Source organism: Cottoperca gobio, chromosome 13 (assembly GCF_900634415.1).
Source record: "Cottoperca gobio chromosome 13, fCotGob3.1, whole genome shotgun sequence".
Taxonomy (NCBI): Eukaryota; Metazoa; Chordata; class Actinopteri; order Perciformes; family Bovichtidae; genus Cottoperca; species Cottoperca gobio.
In genome coordinates, this window is record NC_041367.1 from 9,283,783 (window position 1) to 9,302,734 (window position 18,952).

Genomic DNA, 18,952 nt, shown 5'->3' on the forward strand with positions numbered 1-18,952 from the left:
CTCTCTATCTCTCTCTCTCTCTCTCTCTCTCTCTCTCTCTCTCTCTCTCTCTCTCTCTATCTATCTCTCTCTCTTCTTTCTGTGTCTTCCCTTCTCCTCCCTTTATCCCTCCCCCCTCTCTCTTAGTTCTATTCAATTCAACTGAGCCTCATCAGAATCATACAATGCCATGTAATTGCCAACATGCTGCTGTAATGTTATTTACAAGCTTTAAATACGGTCATTTGAAAGCATCATTAATTTCAGAATCAGAAAATTACTTGTAGATAACTGGGTTTTGAATGTCTGAGTCATGGTCACATGTTCAGTTTGCATTCTGTAATGAGTTGTATTTCCCTGATTTAATTCATTTTGACATTAAGTTACTGTTCATTTTGTTGCTCTGCCCAAAACAGCAACATTTTCTCCTAATGCCAAAGTCCTGAAAATGTCTTACAACTCTCTGTAATAAGGTTTAGAACAAGCACATGATGTAGTTCTGGATCAGACAATTTGCTTACTAATTTTATTAGCTTGCAGTAGTCCAAGTAACCCATGAAGGTATGGGCAACATTTCCGCTATAAAATGTGTAAAAACCTTATATATGTTGTTGAGCTGTGGATCTTAAGTTATCAGAAAAACAAGCTGAGCAAACGGTAGTGGCAGCTGAACAGTGTTGGAGAAACACTGATTTTTAAAGTGAAATGGCTTTATTCAGTGTTTTCACCAGTTTTAATCACTGTGTCCATTTGTTTTGGAGAGCAGGAGACCAATGCGGATAAATCGCCTCCCGGTAAAAACCTCCTGAACGATGAACAAATAAAGGAATCCTAACCAAAAGACAGCAAATCCCAGGATCCCTCGTTACTTCACAATGCAATTCATAGTGGTTTGATTGAGAGACCCCTAGCTCCAGCACCTCCAATGCTCTTTAGCGTAGATGTGTCTGTGGAAACCTACTGGAGGGATAAGCACCATTCTTCCAAAAGATGTTCCCTCTTTTGGATGATGATGGCGAAGAGCGCTGTTTAACATACGCACGTTAGTTTAGTGGATTTCCTCAAGGACTGTTTTGAATTGTTAGTAGTTTATCCAGGCCTCTGCATGATCTGCTATGCATCTTGCTCATCTTGAATATAATTTTACTGTTGTGGTTTTCATCCACCTCTATTCTTTATCCAACATTGGAGTCAACATAGAAGTTTAAGGGCTTTCTGTGCTGCCTGTTATGGCTTTATCAGTCTTTGGATTCGACCACTTTGCATTCTCAGCTTGGTGGGAATTCTGTAAATGGCAGAGCTCTGTTACTAAATCACAGGGATTTGTCTCCTTGCTCAACACATTTTGTTAAATCCTTTAAGTTCCATAAATGTCCTTATTGGTTTGTGGGAAGTAAGGACTTGAAAGCTGAAAGTGCATGCACATGTCACCAAAATCTTAGAGATTTGGGGGTATTTGCATCATGGTGTGTTGTTCAGCTGTGTGTGTACAGATTCTTCTCCACCTTAACTTCCTCCTCCTGATCTGATTACTGCTGGAGGACAAATCAATGTTAGGCAAGCATGTGGAGACAGAAGCATGTTGATGTAGCACCTGTCCTGCCACTCTGCTATCTGATTGCATTGGCATTCACAACTGTCAGATGGTACGCATTAACAAAAAGCTGTTTTATCAATAAAACAGTTGACTCTGTGTGGATGGCACTGACCTCTTGGTCAGACATGACAGTTTATGATTTATTCACTCTCACTAATTCACTCAGACTGCAGACTTTGTTCCTGGTTCAATTTAAATTGGGACGATTGGATGTTTTTAAACACGTCCTGCCCTAATAAGTGGCATCAAGATAGAGTTCATTCTGACATAAATGTTTTAATATTTAGATTTGAGAAAGTTGTTAACATTTGTAATAACCATAATGTGGAGTTATGCTAGTCTGGAATAAATAAATAAATATATAATAATCACAGTATGCATTCAAGAGCCTATCCCCTTTTTGATAAAACCCGAAAGAAACCATGCGATAATATCTTTTGTATATTTCCAGTAATGCCATATAATTAATGTGATGTTGTAGGCTAGACAAAAGCAGATTGTGATGATCTCAATGATTTCTATTCATACTTTATCTGAGAGATAAAAGCCAAAACAATAGTTTATGATTTTCAAAAAGAATTCCCCATTCAGAAAAGTGTAATAATACAAGTAAACGTTGCCTCTATTTATTTTATGACTGGTTCTTTGAAAACCCTTAATAGACAGAGTTGTGCATGTTTCTGAGTTGCTATGGTAACTTGTGATCCACATAATATGAAGGGCCAGGTACAGTAGTACTTACTGTATGCTACTTTATACATTCGGTAGCACTCACCCCCATCATGATGAAGTGCTTTGAGAGGCTGGTAAAGGACCATATCATCTCCATACTTCCCCCCAATCTCGACCACTTCCAGTTTGCTCACCGCCATCTCCTCTGCACTCCACCTGAGCCTGGCCCCCCTGGAGGAGAAGAACACCCATGTGCGAATGCTGTTCTTGGATTTCAGCTCGGCATTCAACACAATCATCCCCCAGCATCTGGTAAGCAAACTGGGACCCCTCGGCCTCAACACCCCACTGGCTGCTGGATTTCCTCACCAACAGATCCCAGTATGTGCGGGTTGGAAACAACACCTCCAGCACCATTTCTCTGAGCACCGGCACCGGGCACCCCACAGGGCTGCGTTCTGAGTCCACTGCTGTTCACCCTGATGACCCACGACTGTTGCGCCAGGTTCAGTACGAACCACATCCTGAAGTACGCGGACGACACAACTGTGGTGGGACTCTTCAGGGACAACAACGAACTGGCCTACAGGGAGGAGGTGAAGCATCTGACCGACTGGTGTCACACCAACAATCCTGATCCTGAATGTTGACAAAACAACAGGCTCAGCAGTGAAGACCACAGACAGCACAAAGTTCTTGGGGGTGCAACTCACAAACAGTCTGACCTGGTCGCTTCACACCTCCTCACTGGTGAAAAAGGCACAGCAGCGCCTACACTTTCTGCGCAGGTTGAAAAGAGCACAGCTCCCCCCTCCCATCCTCACCACGTTCTACAGAGGCACCATAGAGAGCATACTGACCAGTTGCATCTCTACCTGGTCTGGAAACTGCAACACCATCAGACTGGAAGTCTCTGCAGAGAGTGGTGAGGACAGCGGAGAGGATCATCGGGACGTCTCTTCCTTCCATCAGAGACACTGCTAATAAACGCTGCCTCACCAGAGCCCAGAACATTATAAAAGACCCCACTCACCCCCCACCACGGCCTGTTCTCCCTGCTGCCCTCTGGCAAGAACAAGCAGACTCTGCAACAGTTTCTTTCCCCAAACCATCAGACTGTTGAACCTTTCTCTCCTGAGCAATGTGATGTGAACTCCACTCTAAGAACTTCTTAAATGTATATATTTTATAGAGTGTATATATGTATTATATAAGTACATTTATATTTAGTAATTATTTTATATTTATGCATCAGCACCACGACACTTTTAAATATTTATGACCTCATTACTCAGTCACTTTTACAGTAAGCCAGGACAACGACATTTCATTTGAATTGTACATTGTATAGCTCGAAATGACAATAAAGTTTTTTGATTTTTTTTCTTCCTGTCCCACAAGGTTTGAGTCCCATGCATGCTCATTATCCGCAGACGTCACACGACCAGATCTAAGAAGGGCACGGATTATCTCGAGAGAGGAATGAATAGAGGGAAGGAAGTGAAGCTATGAGGTAGTTGTGGATACAGAACAATGGTGAAAGGGGGGGGAGAGATCAGAGCACATCATTTGCAGGATAGGGAGACAGTGAAGAGTAAATGTCTATATTAATATACAAATCCAGCACTAGTATCCTATATGCTTAGTCCACCCGATGGATGGAAGAAAAGAATGTCGGATTTTGATATTCAAACATACCTACTGGTAAATTGCAAAGGCTGAGGCAAATTGGATCAGAAGAAAAGCGCTTCAAAGAGAAGTCAGCTTCAATGAAAACAAGATTACCAAAGGGATTACCTTCTTTCTGTACTAGACAGAAGAAGATGCGGTAAATGTATGAAGTCCTCTGCCCCAGAAATACCTAAAAAGAAAAAAAATCTCAAATAAGTAATTTGATCATTGCAATTGTAAATTAAGAAATATTATCAATGCATTTAAAGATCTCCAAACCAATAGCAAAGCACAACAGAATCTCGTCGGTTGAGTTGCATTGTGGGTACTGTAGACGCCAGGTTTTGACAAGAGAGAAGAATGTGTGGTTCTGCCCCAACAATTTAGATACTTTTGATTAAAAACATGTAGCTAGCTAGTTAATAATGGATATGTGTAAAGCTCATATGCGCTTATAACTATGGGGTTGAATGTAGACAACATTGTAATAGCAATTAGCACATTTTGGACCGGAAGCATCAACGAATAGATAGAATAATGTGTAACTGTAATGTGTAAGCCATGCTTACCAATTATATGTCACTTTAGATCAGACGCTGCATGATCCCTTGTGGCTTCCTCTCCGCCTTTCCTTTCCAAACTCAACCTGTAAGAATAAATCTGTTCTCACAGCCACCAAGGCTCAGTGTTGGCAGCAGTAGGTGCTTTTGTTGACACTCACTGCTCTTTTAATACCGTGTAAAACAGTGTTACTGTATTGCAGTTGGCTCCACTTCCCTTACGCTTGAGAAGGTTAATTTTAAACACAAGATTCAGTCAAGCAGACAATGCATGAAAATCTAACAGCATTATTTATTACATCAGAACATATGGTCATATGGTCAGGACCTGTGCTTTATGTTAGTTAGGCTTTACTATAGGTCAGGTTGACTAGTTATAGACCAACAGGACTGGATATAAATAATTCAGGTATATAGAATACATTGCTCATTGCCAGCTGAAAATATATGATCAACAATTACCACTCATATGACGTCAAACTCATATTTTACTATGATATCCATCATTTTAAATGTTGTTGTAAAATGTCCTAGTTCAACCGAAATTTGAAGAAATGACTGAAGAAGAAGACAGACACGTGTGAAGCATTTATAAATCTTATTATTCAACAATATTCACATTACAACATCAACACTGCTCTGCTAGTGACAGGTTCTAATAATCCCAATATACTGTATAGTTACTTTGTAATACATTATCGAGAGGCACTTCCAGTAAGTCTGGCAATAGAGGAGCTACAGTATTGTGTCTAAATTACAAAACAGTAAAAATAAATATTTTTCTAAAAGTTTTTTGTTATAATATACTTTTGAATCTGTACAGTATATATTTGTTTTATACAAAGTCAAACCATATCTAGAAATAAAATGTCATATTCCACTTAAACAAATACTGGTGAATCACACAATTTCCCCATCCTGTAGGTATTGCTACATGTGTATTGCTACAAGTGCAAGATACTGGAGAGAAGAAAATAATTGAGTCTGTGAAGTGTCTGCTATACAGTAAAAAAAAAAACATATGAGTTGTTTGTCTTGCTTTAAAGGTGGTGAGAAAAAAAAGTTAGTTTTGGTTTCCTTTGTGACAAGCTGATGAATGTAGCATTCAAACAATGTAGACATACATACGCGTGTAAATGGTATGGCACAGGAGCATGGCCCCCTTTTAAATTGGCTGAAGCAACAAACAATACAAAAAGGAATGTTTTTGGTTCAAACCATCAAAAGAAACTACAAGGGCTTCAGTCTGAGAGCAGAACAATCTGCCAGCTCCACTGTAGTGCTACTGTTGCCTGTTGAATATGCAGTGACATAACAACAGACATGTGGACAACGCCGTCTGTTAGATCAATGCAAAGAGGGTTCTTATGTTGCTTTAATCTGCCCTGACTTTACATGAGAACGGTTACTAAGTATATTCATATCCAGACATCCTCCCCGTGCTCTGGATAACACTGACAAATAAGAAGATGCAAGAAACATGCTCCTTTTTAGGGCTCATTTTGTGCAAATCACAAAAAAATACAGAGTTCAAAAAGTTTCTTTGGTTTGCACAAGTCAATCCAGCGTGCAGCAATCCCCTTCTTCTCATCGCCATGTAAAAGAAACCACTGTGACTGGCTTTGATGAACTGACGTAATTTAGTTGTAGACCCTGTTCTTGTGTTGTGTTCTGGCCCAGATTTTCACAAATATTTTGTAAAACGAGACGTATGTAACATACGCCATGACCCAAAATGAAACCGATGACTTTTATGCTTTGGTGGCCAACAATCTTTACTTTACCTTAGGATGCAAATAAAGAATTTTGAGAGCCAGCAGGAAGTTGATATTACTCAGGACCAAAAGGAGACGAGTCAAATGAACTTAAAGAGCAACTAAACACCCTGTGAAAATCTTGTGTTTGCTGGTTTTCACTTTTCACCTTGCTGCGGTGATGTACAAGTGTACTTCAGGGTGCGTCAGTACACTGTGACATCACTGCTGGTTGTGGTTACAGGAGCAGCACTGCTCACACCCGTGCCACAACTGCTGCGTGTGGTCAGAGGTTTTCAGACTGGTGTTAACTGTAAACTGGGACCATACCAGCAGGTTGCAGGTGCTTTATGCCTGTGTGACCATTTTGCATACAACGCTAATGTGTTTCACAAATGTGAATGTATTTGATCAACTGTTCCTGGAATCCATTGGTTTCCATTTATAAAAAAAAAAAAAAATGCTTATAAAATGATAGCATTAAGTCTGCATTACTTTTTGTGAGTTGCATTGTATTGCTGCGGTAATGCAGTACAGAGCTTTCCAAGTAATTCCCCTTAAACTGCATAACATAATGTTCACTGTGCTGGACTGTGCTAATGGATGTTTCATCTAGAAAATCTAAAACTGTAAAGTATGCATTTAAAAATGTAAATATGTTGAGTATAAATTATACATTAGTATTTACGATAAGAAGCAAAACAATTGCAAAAACACTGGTATGGTCCTTTCATTTAATTGCAAAGAAGACTCTTTAAAGGAAACGACCAGTTGACCCGTCCCTTATGTCCGACTCAAAAAACCCTGAAATGGCTCCACACAGCTTTGGATTGTTTACGACGAAAATAGCGACCCCAAATTCTATCACAGCTTTGATTAAGTCTCTTTGATTGCTGCACTGCAGTGTACACAGTTAGTGAGGCAGGGCTGGAACGGGAGATCAGAAGAGAGAAGCGTCTATTTTCACTAAATAGATCCCTAGTGAGCTCGGAATTCTCTGATCACATAGAATTCAAGCAAATAAAGGGAGTGTGAGAAAATCTATAAATTCCCAAACAGATTAGTGGGGTATGGGATGGTGCAAGTGTGAGATATGAGAAAAAAATCCATTGCAAGAGTATGCGCAATAGATTGCAAGTGAGGCCTCGATATACTATATGGTGCGTCGGGTATTTACAGTGCATGGAGCTCAAGCTCATTCACGATGTGCTCAAATGCCTGTTGTTTACAGGAGGCTTGCAGAGCTTTTTACAGTCTTAGTAACTCTTGGAATAACAAAAGTTTGGAAGCTACATTGCTGTACAGAGCTTCAAGAATGCTCAAATAAAAGACTCCAGTTGATGCCTTACATGACCCACCAATGTGTAGATCAGACATGTATCAGCTGGTGTTTACAGATCATTTTTACTGCTACAGATAGACTCATCGTGACAAGCCAGTGCAAGGAGAAGCTATTGGAAGACATTTGGTCGAGCAGGGGACTTGGATAAATCCAACTGCGTCTTGCTGCATACACTACAAATACACTGCTACACTCTGTGTTGACAGGTAAGACACAAATTGTTCCAGGGGTCAGATACCACTTTGCCTCTTCCTTTTTTTCTTCTTTTTTTAGCATTAGCTCCTTTCATTATGGACTTTCTTTTGTCCACGGCTTTCAACGCTGGAGGTAATCTTTCTTTTAGGACTTCATTTACAGTTTGTTAAGAGAAACTCAATTGAGTTTTTTCAAAATAAAAGTTAATTCTATGAACATCTACAATAATTTACGTAAAAATGTATTCGACCACAAACAAAGCCAGAATCTCGGTGCAGTCATGGACTCGTTTTTAACATCCACATTAAGACAATTTACTAAATCAGTTTACTATCGCTTTAAGAATATATCAAACATGAAAAGGCTCGACCACTGTAACACTGTCTTTACAGGACTCTCTTCAAGTCGATGGGACAGCTGCAGCTGTTTCAGAACGCTGAGTCCTCACTGAGACCAAGAGAGACCACATCGGTCTAGTTAACAGATCATTATACTGGCTTCCTGTGTGCCAAAGGATTTTCTTTAAAAAATACAACTGTTGGTTTATATAGCACTGAATGGCTTTAGGGCCAACATAAAGTTCTTACACGCTGCTCCGTTATGAACCTTCAGGTCTACTTACTGTCTCCAGAGTCCAAACTAAAGATGGAGAAGCAAGCATTCGGCTTGACTCTTTCATCTGTTTCTATTTTAGCTTTCTTTCATCTTACTCTTATACATCCTATTTAAATGTGTCTGGTTATATTTCTCTGTGTTCCTTTTTCTCAATGCATTGCATGTCTTTACAAATAAACTTGACTTGCTTTTTCTCTCAACTGGAACTGAAACACGAACAATGTGTCCAGGCTTTGACTAGCACAGGCTTTCTTTTTTTATAGTAGTAAAAACAAGCTCAACCACTGCACCCTTTTGTAAGTACAGGGAATAAGCAGTCAAGGGCATTATGTTACACAGTTCAGCCCTCCTTTGCACATTGGGCATTTTGATAAGAGTGCAACGGATACAGCTGAGGATTTAGACAGTATTAAAGTTAGTAAAATGCTAATTAAATTAAGAAATCGGGTCACAAGTAGGGCAAATTCAACCAGTAAAAACTTGTGTGTGCAAACAAGCCTATTCAATAGATTGCCTAGTCTGTTTTTATCAAATGCATGTTAATACTGTCTAATAGACTGGTTGCATTAAGTATATGTTGTATCCTTAGTGGATGTTTGTACTTCTATCTTAAAATCCTTTTGGTGTTTCTGTTTTAAAACAGTTTCCCTTCTTGGTAATGTTTCTATTTTGTATTTGAATGTTTATGGTGAATTAACTTATCACAATACTCCTGAGCATTTTGTGTCATCTCGTGTGCACCTCAGCTAATCATTGAGGGATTCTGCAACTGCAATGTTGCAAATTCCCTTCATGCTACAGAGCAGTAGCAAAGTTACAGAGTTGTCAAATGCCTCTGACAACTAGCGCTGCAGATATAAGCACAAACTCCCTACTTTCATTTACCTAGCCTAGTCCAAAAAGGTCTCTTGAGCCAGCCTTAGGCAGCTTCTCCAAAAAGTGCTGTCAAAATCCAAGAAAGTCTTTCAATTGTATTAAAATGTGCCCTTGTTCAATTTACAATTCTGACACAGAGTACCTGCTACGGATTAGTAAGTGAAGACACAAGACATCCTAAAATCTCTGGATCTGAGTGCCCCTGCTGCTTTGCCAATGTCAGATCAAATACAATGCACCGAATATCCCTGTAATACATTTTGAAGACTTGGAGACATATATCATCACATGATTTTGAATCCGACCGAACTGGCTCATCTTCAAAGGGTTACATCTAGAGGAATCTACTGAATTGTGAAAAGGATCTGAACCCTGACCCGTCATAAGCAGCTACAAGTCAAGCTAAAAGGATTCTCCCTCTCCTCCTTCTTCTCTCATTACTAAGTCTCATTACTAAGGCTGTTCTCCTTGTTCACACTCTCCTCCATCACCACCAATATCTTTCTCTGAGAACATCAAAGGAGAGCAAAGACACACCTTGTTAAGCCATACGCTCAGTATCAGTCAGTAAGGACTACACATGGAGAAAGAATATCCAGGTCTGCTGACCTATGATTAGATTTCAATGGAACTTTCTCTTACTCTATTGCACTTTTTGGCCAAAATATGCTACTTTAAAAAGAAAGCATGCAGAACACAGACATCTTCAATGACAGCTTTTGTCAAAGCACTTTTTTTTTCTCCCCATTTGTGTCGTGTAAAATTCTTAAATCGCTTTTTTTTTATTTGCTCTCCTTTAGATTTGACTACATATAAAAAATGTTTTGATTTCCTCAGTGTTGGTAAAGAAAACCCTGACAAGTGTCATAGAAAACTACATTTGCTTACATTGTGTTAATCCTAAATTTGCCTTTACTTGACTCAATAAATTATTAACTAACATCATATATTAATTATCATTATACATTTATGAATGAATGATTTGGATCTGATTGAGACTTGTAGACAGTTACTTGTGGATGCACAGCACCCCCTGCATCTTTAATGTTCTTGTTGATGTAAATCCTCTTGGGTGATTTGGAGCTGTGAGCTAGCTCTGGCCTGGGCCACTATGGTTTACTGGATTACTTTACTTCAGGAAATAGTTGGCTTACATACCAGGCTATAAATTATATTGCAAAGAAGAAAGATTTATTGTCATTAGTGAGTATGTTACTGTGAAGAAAACAAGTGGTATAAAATGTGGACACAAATGATATATTCTGAACAAAACACATTACCTTATTAGCTAGTTTTGTGTCTTGTAAGTTTGTTTTAATGTGATTAACAGTATGATCTGCTGTGTTGTAGCATGGGGGAGGCTGACACTAGGAGAGCAGATAAAATTAAATAGAATTGTGATATACAGTATAATGTGATCAATTACCTTGGTTTCCTTGTGGTTCCTTTGTAATTCGCAAAGGGAACCACGTGTCTGAGTGGTAAAGTAAATCAATAGCATCACAAACAGCAGAGAGAGAACATCTTGAAGCAGTGGCAAGTAAAAGGACAAAGGAACTAAGTCCTTTTTGTTTCTTTTTCTCTGTGGGTTTCTGCTTTCCTGAGTTGTGTGGCCTGGAAACGTGTAGGTGTGCTGGACTGACTTTGAGTAACAAAACACAGGGAGAAAACATGCGGCACAAACATTGTTTTACATGAACAAAACCCTTGTTTTCATGTTTTCTTTTCTTGAGCAAGAATAAAGCTTTTAGAGCAACAGGGTTCTTTGTTAAACTTCCTATCTGTTCTGAGTATGGAATGTGTTTCTACAGTAACATTGTGTCTGTCTGTGTGTGTGTGTGTGTGTGTGTGTGTGTGTGTGTGTGTGTGTGTGTGTGTGTGTGTGTGTGTGTGTGTATACACAATGCGCTACAACTGGCCCTTTTTTCTGTCTCCCTCTGAAATCCACACAGCTGAGCCTCAGTGGACACAGCTTTTTCCCTGGCTTTCATCTCATTGTCTTCAAGAAGAAGGGACTTGTTGCACATCCTCAACCAGCTGGGTGGCTCCACAGTGTGCCGATAGCAGGGGTGCAACAAGAAGGGTGGGGCGGCTTGTGACAGTGTATTACTCACTGGTGGAGTGAATTTGTGAATCAGCGTGGTTGGTCCGTAGTGCAGGATGGGCAGCCTGGGTGAGGGCAGCAGATCCAGACTAAAACAAACACTACAGCAAAAACAAGTACAGTCCCAATCATTCTGTTTTTCACCTTCTTCTTCTACTCCTCAGTCGCTTCATCTTTTGCTCACCTCTCTCCCCTCATCAGATGAACTGGGCATGCATCATCCCTGTCCTCAAACCCAGTTTTTGTTAGGCACATATTACCCAAAAATATCTTCTACAGTGTTGTGTCGAAGTGATACGCTGGCTACCATATCAAGAGTTTAGTTAGGAAAGAAACAAACATTTTTAGACAACGTTCAGATTCCTGGTTTTAAGAGGAGGTCAAAGCTCATAATATCACTCTGGTTCCTCCTCTTTTTCCCCTGAAGTATCTTGTGGAAGGATTTCTTCTTCCTCTATAGCCGGCACCTCTTCCCTTTCATCGAGGCCATCGTTCGACTCCTCCTCTTTGCTTGCTTGCTCTTCCTCTTCCTCGTGAATGGCTGTGATTGGATCGGTGGGGCTGCTGATGCAGTTCGGCTCCTCTTTCTGAGCCTCTTCCTGGGTTTGTGCGGCGATGACTCTTTTCCACATTTCATGGTTTTCCAGAATATGCTGTGTTATCTGGCAAAACACTTTCCTCCTGCTCACCTTTTTGGTTTCTTGTCGCTCTGTCAGACACAAATTCATCAGTTAGACACAATCCTGGGAAAGTTGGCCTTAACCTTGCTTGAGTTAAATGAAAGGATTGATACACTCTGATATCTGAACATTAAGCTACAGCCAGGAGACAGTTAGCTTAGCTAAACTAGAATGACTCTGTCCAAAGTTTAAAGCACCTCTAAAGCCCTTAATAAACAAGTTATATTTCATTAGTTTAATACATACATTACCTAGAAGTAAAACAACAAGGTGTGGCCAGTGACTTCCTGAAATTTCCTTGCAACCTCTGAGCAACAACACGACTACAAGAAGCTACACCCGTTTCTAGCCTTTATGCTAAGCTAAGCTAAACTGTCTCCTGGCTCTAGCTTCATATTGTCAACAGATTTGTATCAATATTTTATCTAAATCTCAGGAAGAAAGCGAATAAGTGTAGTTCCCAAAATGCCAAAGTACTTATTCAAATGTGCCATTCATTATGTTAGCTAAATAACAAACATTGCCAGGTTCATAGTTACAATCTCTGCTTGGCATTCTATCTAAGTATCACAGTTGTATGACGTGGATCCAGTGGTACTAATGCCTTCCAATAAATATAAATAAAACAATTTAAGAAATCACAGAGACAGACTATAACTGTGAGATATTTTCTGCAACATTAATCATTAAGAGGTTTGACATACGGGAGGTGTCAGAACTTGTCGATGCGTCCTCATCCGCCGTATCCTCCTCTTCCTCTTCTGTATCTTGTCCCCCCTTCGCCTCTTCTGGCTCCGTCTCTCCTTCAGGTGGTTCAACCCAGCGTCCCTGGCATGAGAGCAGCGGAGTCGTAGGAGGAGCACAGAGGCCCCACAATGTGAGTGATGAATGACTCCTGTAGTTTAGCGAGCTGCGGAGCGGACCGGTCCATGAACGGGCTGATGGGAAGGCCCAGGCTTGCTTCTTCGTCACCCTAGAAGGGTACAAACATGGCAGAAATGTGAGATGCATAGAAATGATCAAATATCCATGAACTTGAAAATGGAACATGCACACCCACAGATTTAATTCTGGCATATCTTCCATTATTTTAACATTTATTGATAATAAACAAGGGTGCATGTGGCTAATGTGTGATATGGCTTCTGTTGTACTTTCATATATTGTGACAGTCATGTGATTGTTTTCTGATGTCAGGGCTTTTTAAGCGATTCAGTAGGAGGACAGAGGGGCTATGGCAACCTGAAACCTGGATGACGTTAGTGCACTGCTTCACGTGAAAGGTGTGTGTGTGTGTGTGTGTGTGTGTGTGTGTGTGTGTGTGTGTGTGTGTGTGTGTGTGTGTATAGTAAGATGGGAGAGAGAGGAGATTGTTTATCCTAACCAGAAATGGCTAATGTTGTGAATATTGAAGTGGTGCCTTGCAGAGCGTAATGTAAATGCATATGCATGAGTAAGTGTGTGTGCAATATATATACAGTATACGTGTATGTGTGTGTCAGTTCCATCCCTGTGATCTTCCTCTGAGTGTCTGTGAATGAGCACCGTCAAAGATGACTCATTTAGGTCATCTGTCTCTCTCTGAAGAGAGGAACATACGCACTCCCTCAAAAGACATAGATATTTCCTAAAGCTATTACAAGAATGGAAAAGAAGGTCTGAGAGGCGAATGCTAAGCTTCAGAACCAGATCAGAAGGAGGAGGATTTCCTCAGTAACTAGCACAGCTATGATTATGTTATGTAACCAGCTGTCACAGTATTCAAATATCCTTGTTACACAAGTTCCCTTCATTAAAAATGGACTAAATAAACTAAACAAATACTGACTGAGTTTGGTGATTGTCAAAGGAATCTGAAAAGAAATCTGTGTACATGTACAAAGATTTAGAATTTTGAGAAGAATGAATATTATAGATACTAGTTTTACCTTCATTAATGCACCACATAAAATTATGCCTCAAAAGTGGTTGCTGAGGAAAATATCATATCTCTCTCTGGCTAATCAGATTTTTATCTACACTAACTGAAGTGACCAAACAGACTCATTGTTAGTTAAGAGCAGGATTTGTTGCCAGGCATCCGTCTACAGTAGTCTCTAACAAATTCATGAGCTAGTAGGCAAGTCTTTTGACTATTCTAATTCTGTTCAGAGGGAACATCCAGTTGCAGCACATGAAGCTCTTGCTGAAAAGGTCTTTGAGCGAGAAAGTAAATCACTATCATCCGCAGAGGTGCTGTTACGCAGTTGACACTGGCCTCGCTGTGGAGGAAGTGAGCAAAAAGAGTGATTGTCTTTTGGGAGCAATGCAACATTACAATTACATCTTTAGCCTCATAAGCGTTCTTATACATTTCCAAGAACCGGACAGTTTGTAGGTTGCTTGGTAATCAAATTTGATCAAACCAGATTAGTTGAGCTCTTGACTAAATAATACCTAAAGATATTTTGTTTTGTTGTTTCTTTAAAATGTTGATTAACTTTGAAGTTTTGAAGTGGTTTAAAGTGAGACTAAGTTACTTTTTGAAAGATGATATAACACATTTTTTCTCTTAGTAATAAAACTAAGGTAAAGTAATCTTTACTGATCACTGAGTGGAAATGGTTGCAAAGCCAGCCGTAATACAGTCAACACACTAATCAGCATACAAACACACGATTTACATAATGTTATTTAACAGAGCAATAGCAGCAGGGGCCAATAGATTGTTACATATATTGGTCCGACATCTTGGCAGATTATATCAGCAACAAGAAGGAAGCAACCTGATCTCACGGAACAAAGGGAGACTAGCGTCGGCAAGTGTAGACCGGGCCTTCTTTGTGACTGTGACCCTGTACGCTTCAGAGAGGCACACTTGAGATGATGAATTCATAGGAAATAAAACGCACCCTTATTCAATTCTATACACTCAAGGGTTTGTGCAGCTACAGCATCACTTGGTCTGGTATGAACAATAGCTTATGGTGGCTAATAATAGCTTATATAAGAAACACTTAAGAGACATATTGTTGTTTAGTACTCCCCTGTAAACATTTTCCTGATGAGTTTATGGTCTCTGTCGCAAGTTTCAAGTCTTACCAAATACAGCCTAATGTTCATTTTGTAAGTGATGGTCTTATTTGGAGTAGAAAAGACGATAAAGCAGCGCATGCCTTAGGGCGTGGCAATCTTGTGCTCGACTGGTCGTTACCACGTTGTTGTTCGGTCTAGTTGCTCGCCTTGTTTTAATCTTACAACTTTAACCCTTTCACAGTGTGTTTTCAGTAAATTGTAACATTTTGGTCTCCTAAAAATGTGTTTGGTTGTTCTTCTGTCACTTCTGGTTATAAAACTAAGATGGACACGGCCAAAACGACAAACTCGAGGCTTCAAAATTTTCAGCACCTTCTGTACTTGGTACAGTACACTTCCATCTATCTACGTGTGAGATGTGTTTAGATGTTAATAACTTTGAAAGTGAGAGTTCGAAGGAGACTTGTAAGCATACTTGTTCGTAGAACTCGTTGACGATCCCCTCTGTCCACTGCAGGTGCAGCTCCTTACACTTCAACGGTCCATTGACATCAGCCAGCTTGATGCACATCTGGCACACCAGCAATCGGTCGTTTTCATTGGTCCAATCAATACCGGACACCCCTTCATCACCCACCTGGGGAGATGAGCACAGGAAGGTATGTGTAAAACAAACAACACAGCTAAGGATAAGAAGTCCCCAATGACTGGTTGTCAGATTTAGTTTATCTTGGAGAAAATAAATGTTTTATTACAGGAAAACAACTCATTATTTAAAAGAGAAAAGATAACAAATGACAACAAACATTTCATAGATTTGTACCTTTGCATTAAATTCTGCAAGGAAGTCAAAGTGCTTTTTGAGGTCAGTGGCCAGGATGGCTTCGATGACTAGGAAGCGGAAGCGCTTGAACTCCCCATGTTCAAGGTTAGCCAGGAAGTTGTACTCAGGTCGAGACATGAAGAGGTTCCACGCTGAAGCTGCATGGTGATTTTCCAAGACTGAACGATCATTGTACAGAAGAGCCTATGGTGGAAGACAAGCAGGAGGAAGTGAAATTAACATTCAGTCTTGGAATTCAAGATGTAAGCTCCAATGTTTGTGAATCACTCTCTTGTAGTTGGTGAGTTCATTGGTGTTTTGATTGTTGGTTCATACACAAAGATTACTTGTTTTGTGGCATATTCCCACTAGATTGTTGTATAACTACTAATACTGTAATATTTCCTTAATGGAACACGTGTTTTTCTACACATAGGGCATATTGACATTAAGCAAACATATTTTAGCTCAAAGCAATAGATTTTTGTGACAGCTTGCTCTACTCTTCTTCAAAACCGCTGAGCAACTGTTGCTGCACACAGCCGCACTTACCTGTGGTGCACTGGTAGCTACTAGAAAGGCGTTGGTTCTTCCTGGATGGTCATAGTCGTGCATGGCAGCAGCTACATACAGGGCCATGAGCTCCAGACCCGGGATAAGGCCAGCCAGGGAGCCATAACCGTCCTCCAGCACAGAGTTCATCTTGGACACCAGGAAGCCTGTGGCTCCAGGCATAATGCCATTCTCTGAGTCTACGGGCACAAAGAGAACACAACTCACGGTCACTGACGGTGCTTTGTGCTCAAATGCTATGGTCCTGCTTGACGACCACGTTACTATATTTGGTAGCACCGGGAAGCTGTTTGACATCCTCCTGATCCATCTTTTACATATATCTTCACATATATTGTGTATTCTGTACACACAACATCTATTGCACGTGTGTTCGTCCTGGGAGATGGATCCCTCCTTACTTTTTCCATGTCCGCTGCAAGGGTCTAAGGACAGAGGGTGTTGTATGCTGTACAGATTTTAAAGTCCCCTGAGGCAAACTTGTCATTTGTGATATTTGTATCGTACTTTATTGTATAGTTAAGATGCAAAATGGTAGAAACATAATTATTAATTGGGGTTTCTACATATTTAAAGAACATTCTTAACTTTAACTTAAGGAACCACTGTATCCATTCAAAGTCCTCACCGGTGTGTATCCCATTCTCAGTCAGCAGGGCGGGCAGGCCTGGTACAGGCTGAGTGGTGAGGTACCAAACAGCATGTAGTACATCAGTGGCATGGATCCGGTTGTGATCTGGGGTGAGTAAAATAAATTGTATTTTCAATTTGGGGTTGATATTGATTGATAGTACACAGTAGACAACTGTGTAAAATTGAGATATTGAAATTGTCGAAGCTCTAAGTTAAGAGGTAAGCAGGACGTGTGTTCGGCTCACACTTTTATGTCAAAGAAAATCTAAGATATATGGTGCAAAGATATCCCACTGAGCAGGCACTATTATTCGTGTTGTCATAGGGATGTACACCATGTAAACATACTCCTAAAAATAATGTATAAACATAGTTGTTCTTCTGAAAAGAATACAACTGGTTAACACAGCTACATAATTTAAAAAACATTATTGATATTTTATTTTAAATGTAATTGAAAACACTACTACTAAGTGTTCTTACTTCAGTCACACACTGTCATTCAAATTGCTTTCAGAAACATAAGGATTTTATATGTTTATGTAAAAACAATTTAAGAGCTCATGCTGTCCTGTCAGCTACAGCTTCAGTTCAATATGAATTGACATAAACACCATAGTTAATTAGAAATGATCATCCTGTGACTTGTTATGGCTGCCAACTGTGAACAATGAGAGCAAGCCATAAATTACTGAAGCAGAAACTAGGCCTATTAGTGGTGTTTTATTACTATGACAATGCAATACATCCCCCTCGTGGCAGATACAATGTAATGCTGGATATCAATAATTCACTTGAACAATTTGATAAACATGGAGATGTACTCACAAGGGATGACCCTGTATCCGTTCTCCAAAGCATGGAAGTAGTTCATGAACTCTTGTACGGGAATTCTGAAGGTCTCGAATAGACCTGTGTCCTCAAAGAGCTTATAGGAAACCTGGGATGTAACACGAGGAAAACATACTGTGAGTCATATCTCATCTTTGTAAAGGTTCAGATGTATAGATGGGTCAAGTCCCTTGTCATACCAAAGCACACTTTTTGTTATAGAAAGGTTGAGACACAAAAACATGGAACAGATGACGTTTTGGCCAAAACTGCATGTATCCCTGATTCATATTCTCGTGTTGTTGTTGTTGTTGTTGTTGCTGCAAGCTTAACATGCAAATTCAGTCTGCCCACTACTAATGCCACGACCACATCAAGCTGCTTATTACATACATGGGAACATTTCCATCAATATGAGTTCCTTTTAATTGAATCAGTATTGATATGTTTTCATTAAAGAAATATCATATGGGTTTCAACATTTTCTCACTAATTAGGGATTCACCTGACTGAGGATGCAGCCTGTCTTGCCATGTGTCTTCTCCATTAGACTGAAAATGGGAAAGTTCCAATTGTTGATTTGACTCATCAGAGGCTCCAGCCCTGACACCGCAAGAGGCTCCGGGGCCAAGATTGGCTTTTCCTGTCAGGTAAAGAGGAATAACTTACATCATTCATCAACGCTCTAATTGAGAAATAAATAATCCATCTTCTTTATTTCTCGTTGTCTTGGGGTGGATTTAAAGCACATAAATGATCTCTGAGACTTTCAAGCCTCTCGGATTGCCTACCTCTGGTGATGGCAGGAGAGGGTGAAGAACGATGCCTTCTGCCAAATACTCCCTGCAACCTTCCCTTGCTTCAGGCAGCTTCTTGCCTCCCTCTCCCTCCTCTTCGTTCTGTGCAAAGTCGCTGCTGTCACTGTGGTTGGTCTCATAGGTGCTGTCGTAGGTGCTGTCATAGTCTGAAGAAGCTACGGCACGCTCATCTGAGGAGACATTACACACTGCAATTTATGTAACTATGTTGACG

The 18,952-nt window shown here is 40.1% G+C and overlaps 1 protein-coding gene across 1 annotated transcript in view; it reads right to left on the reverse strand.

The window, feature by feature from the left end:
• Positions 1-11,674: 11,674 nt before the first annotated feature.
• Positions 11,675-18,952, reverse strand: part of LOC115018287 (cGMP-inhibited 3',5'-cyclic phosphodiesterase A-like) — a 43,627-nt gene continuing 36,349 nt past the window's right edge. The window contains 10 exon segments of the mRNA XM_029447221.1: positions 11,675-12,074; positions 12,750-12,873; positions 12,875-13,018; positions 15,536-15,697; positions 15,884-16,087; positions 16,436-16,635; positions 17,085-17,192; positions 17,918-18,029; positions 18,426-18,563; positions 18,712-18,908. Of these exon segments, the coding sequence (XP_029303081.1) occupies positions 11,761-12,074; positions 12,750-12,873; positions 12,875-13,018; positions 15,536-15,697; positions 15,884-16,087; positions 16,436-16,635; positions 17,085-17,192; positions 17,918-18,029; positions 18,426-18,563; positions 18,712-18,908 (1,703 nt within the window). The 3' untranslated portion in view covers positions 11,675-11,760.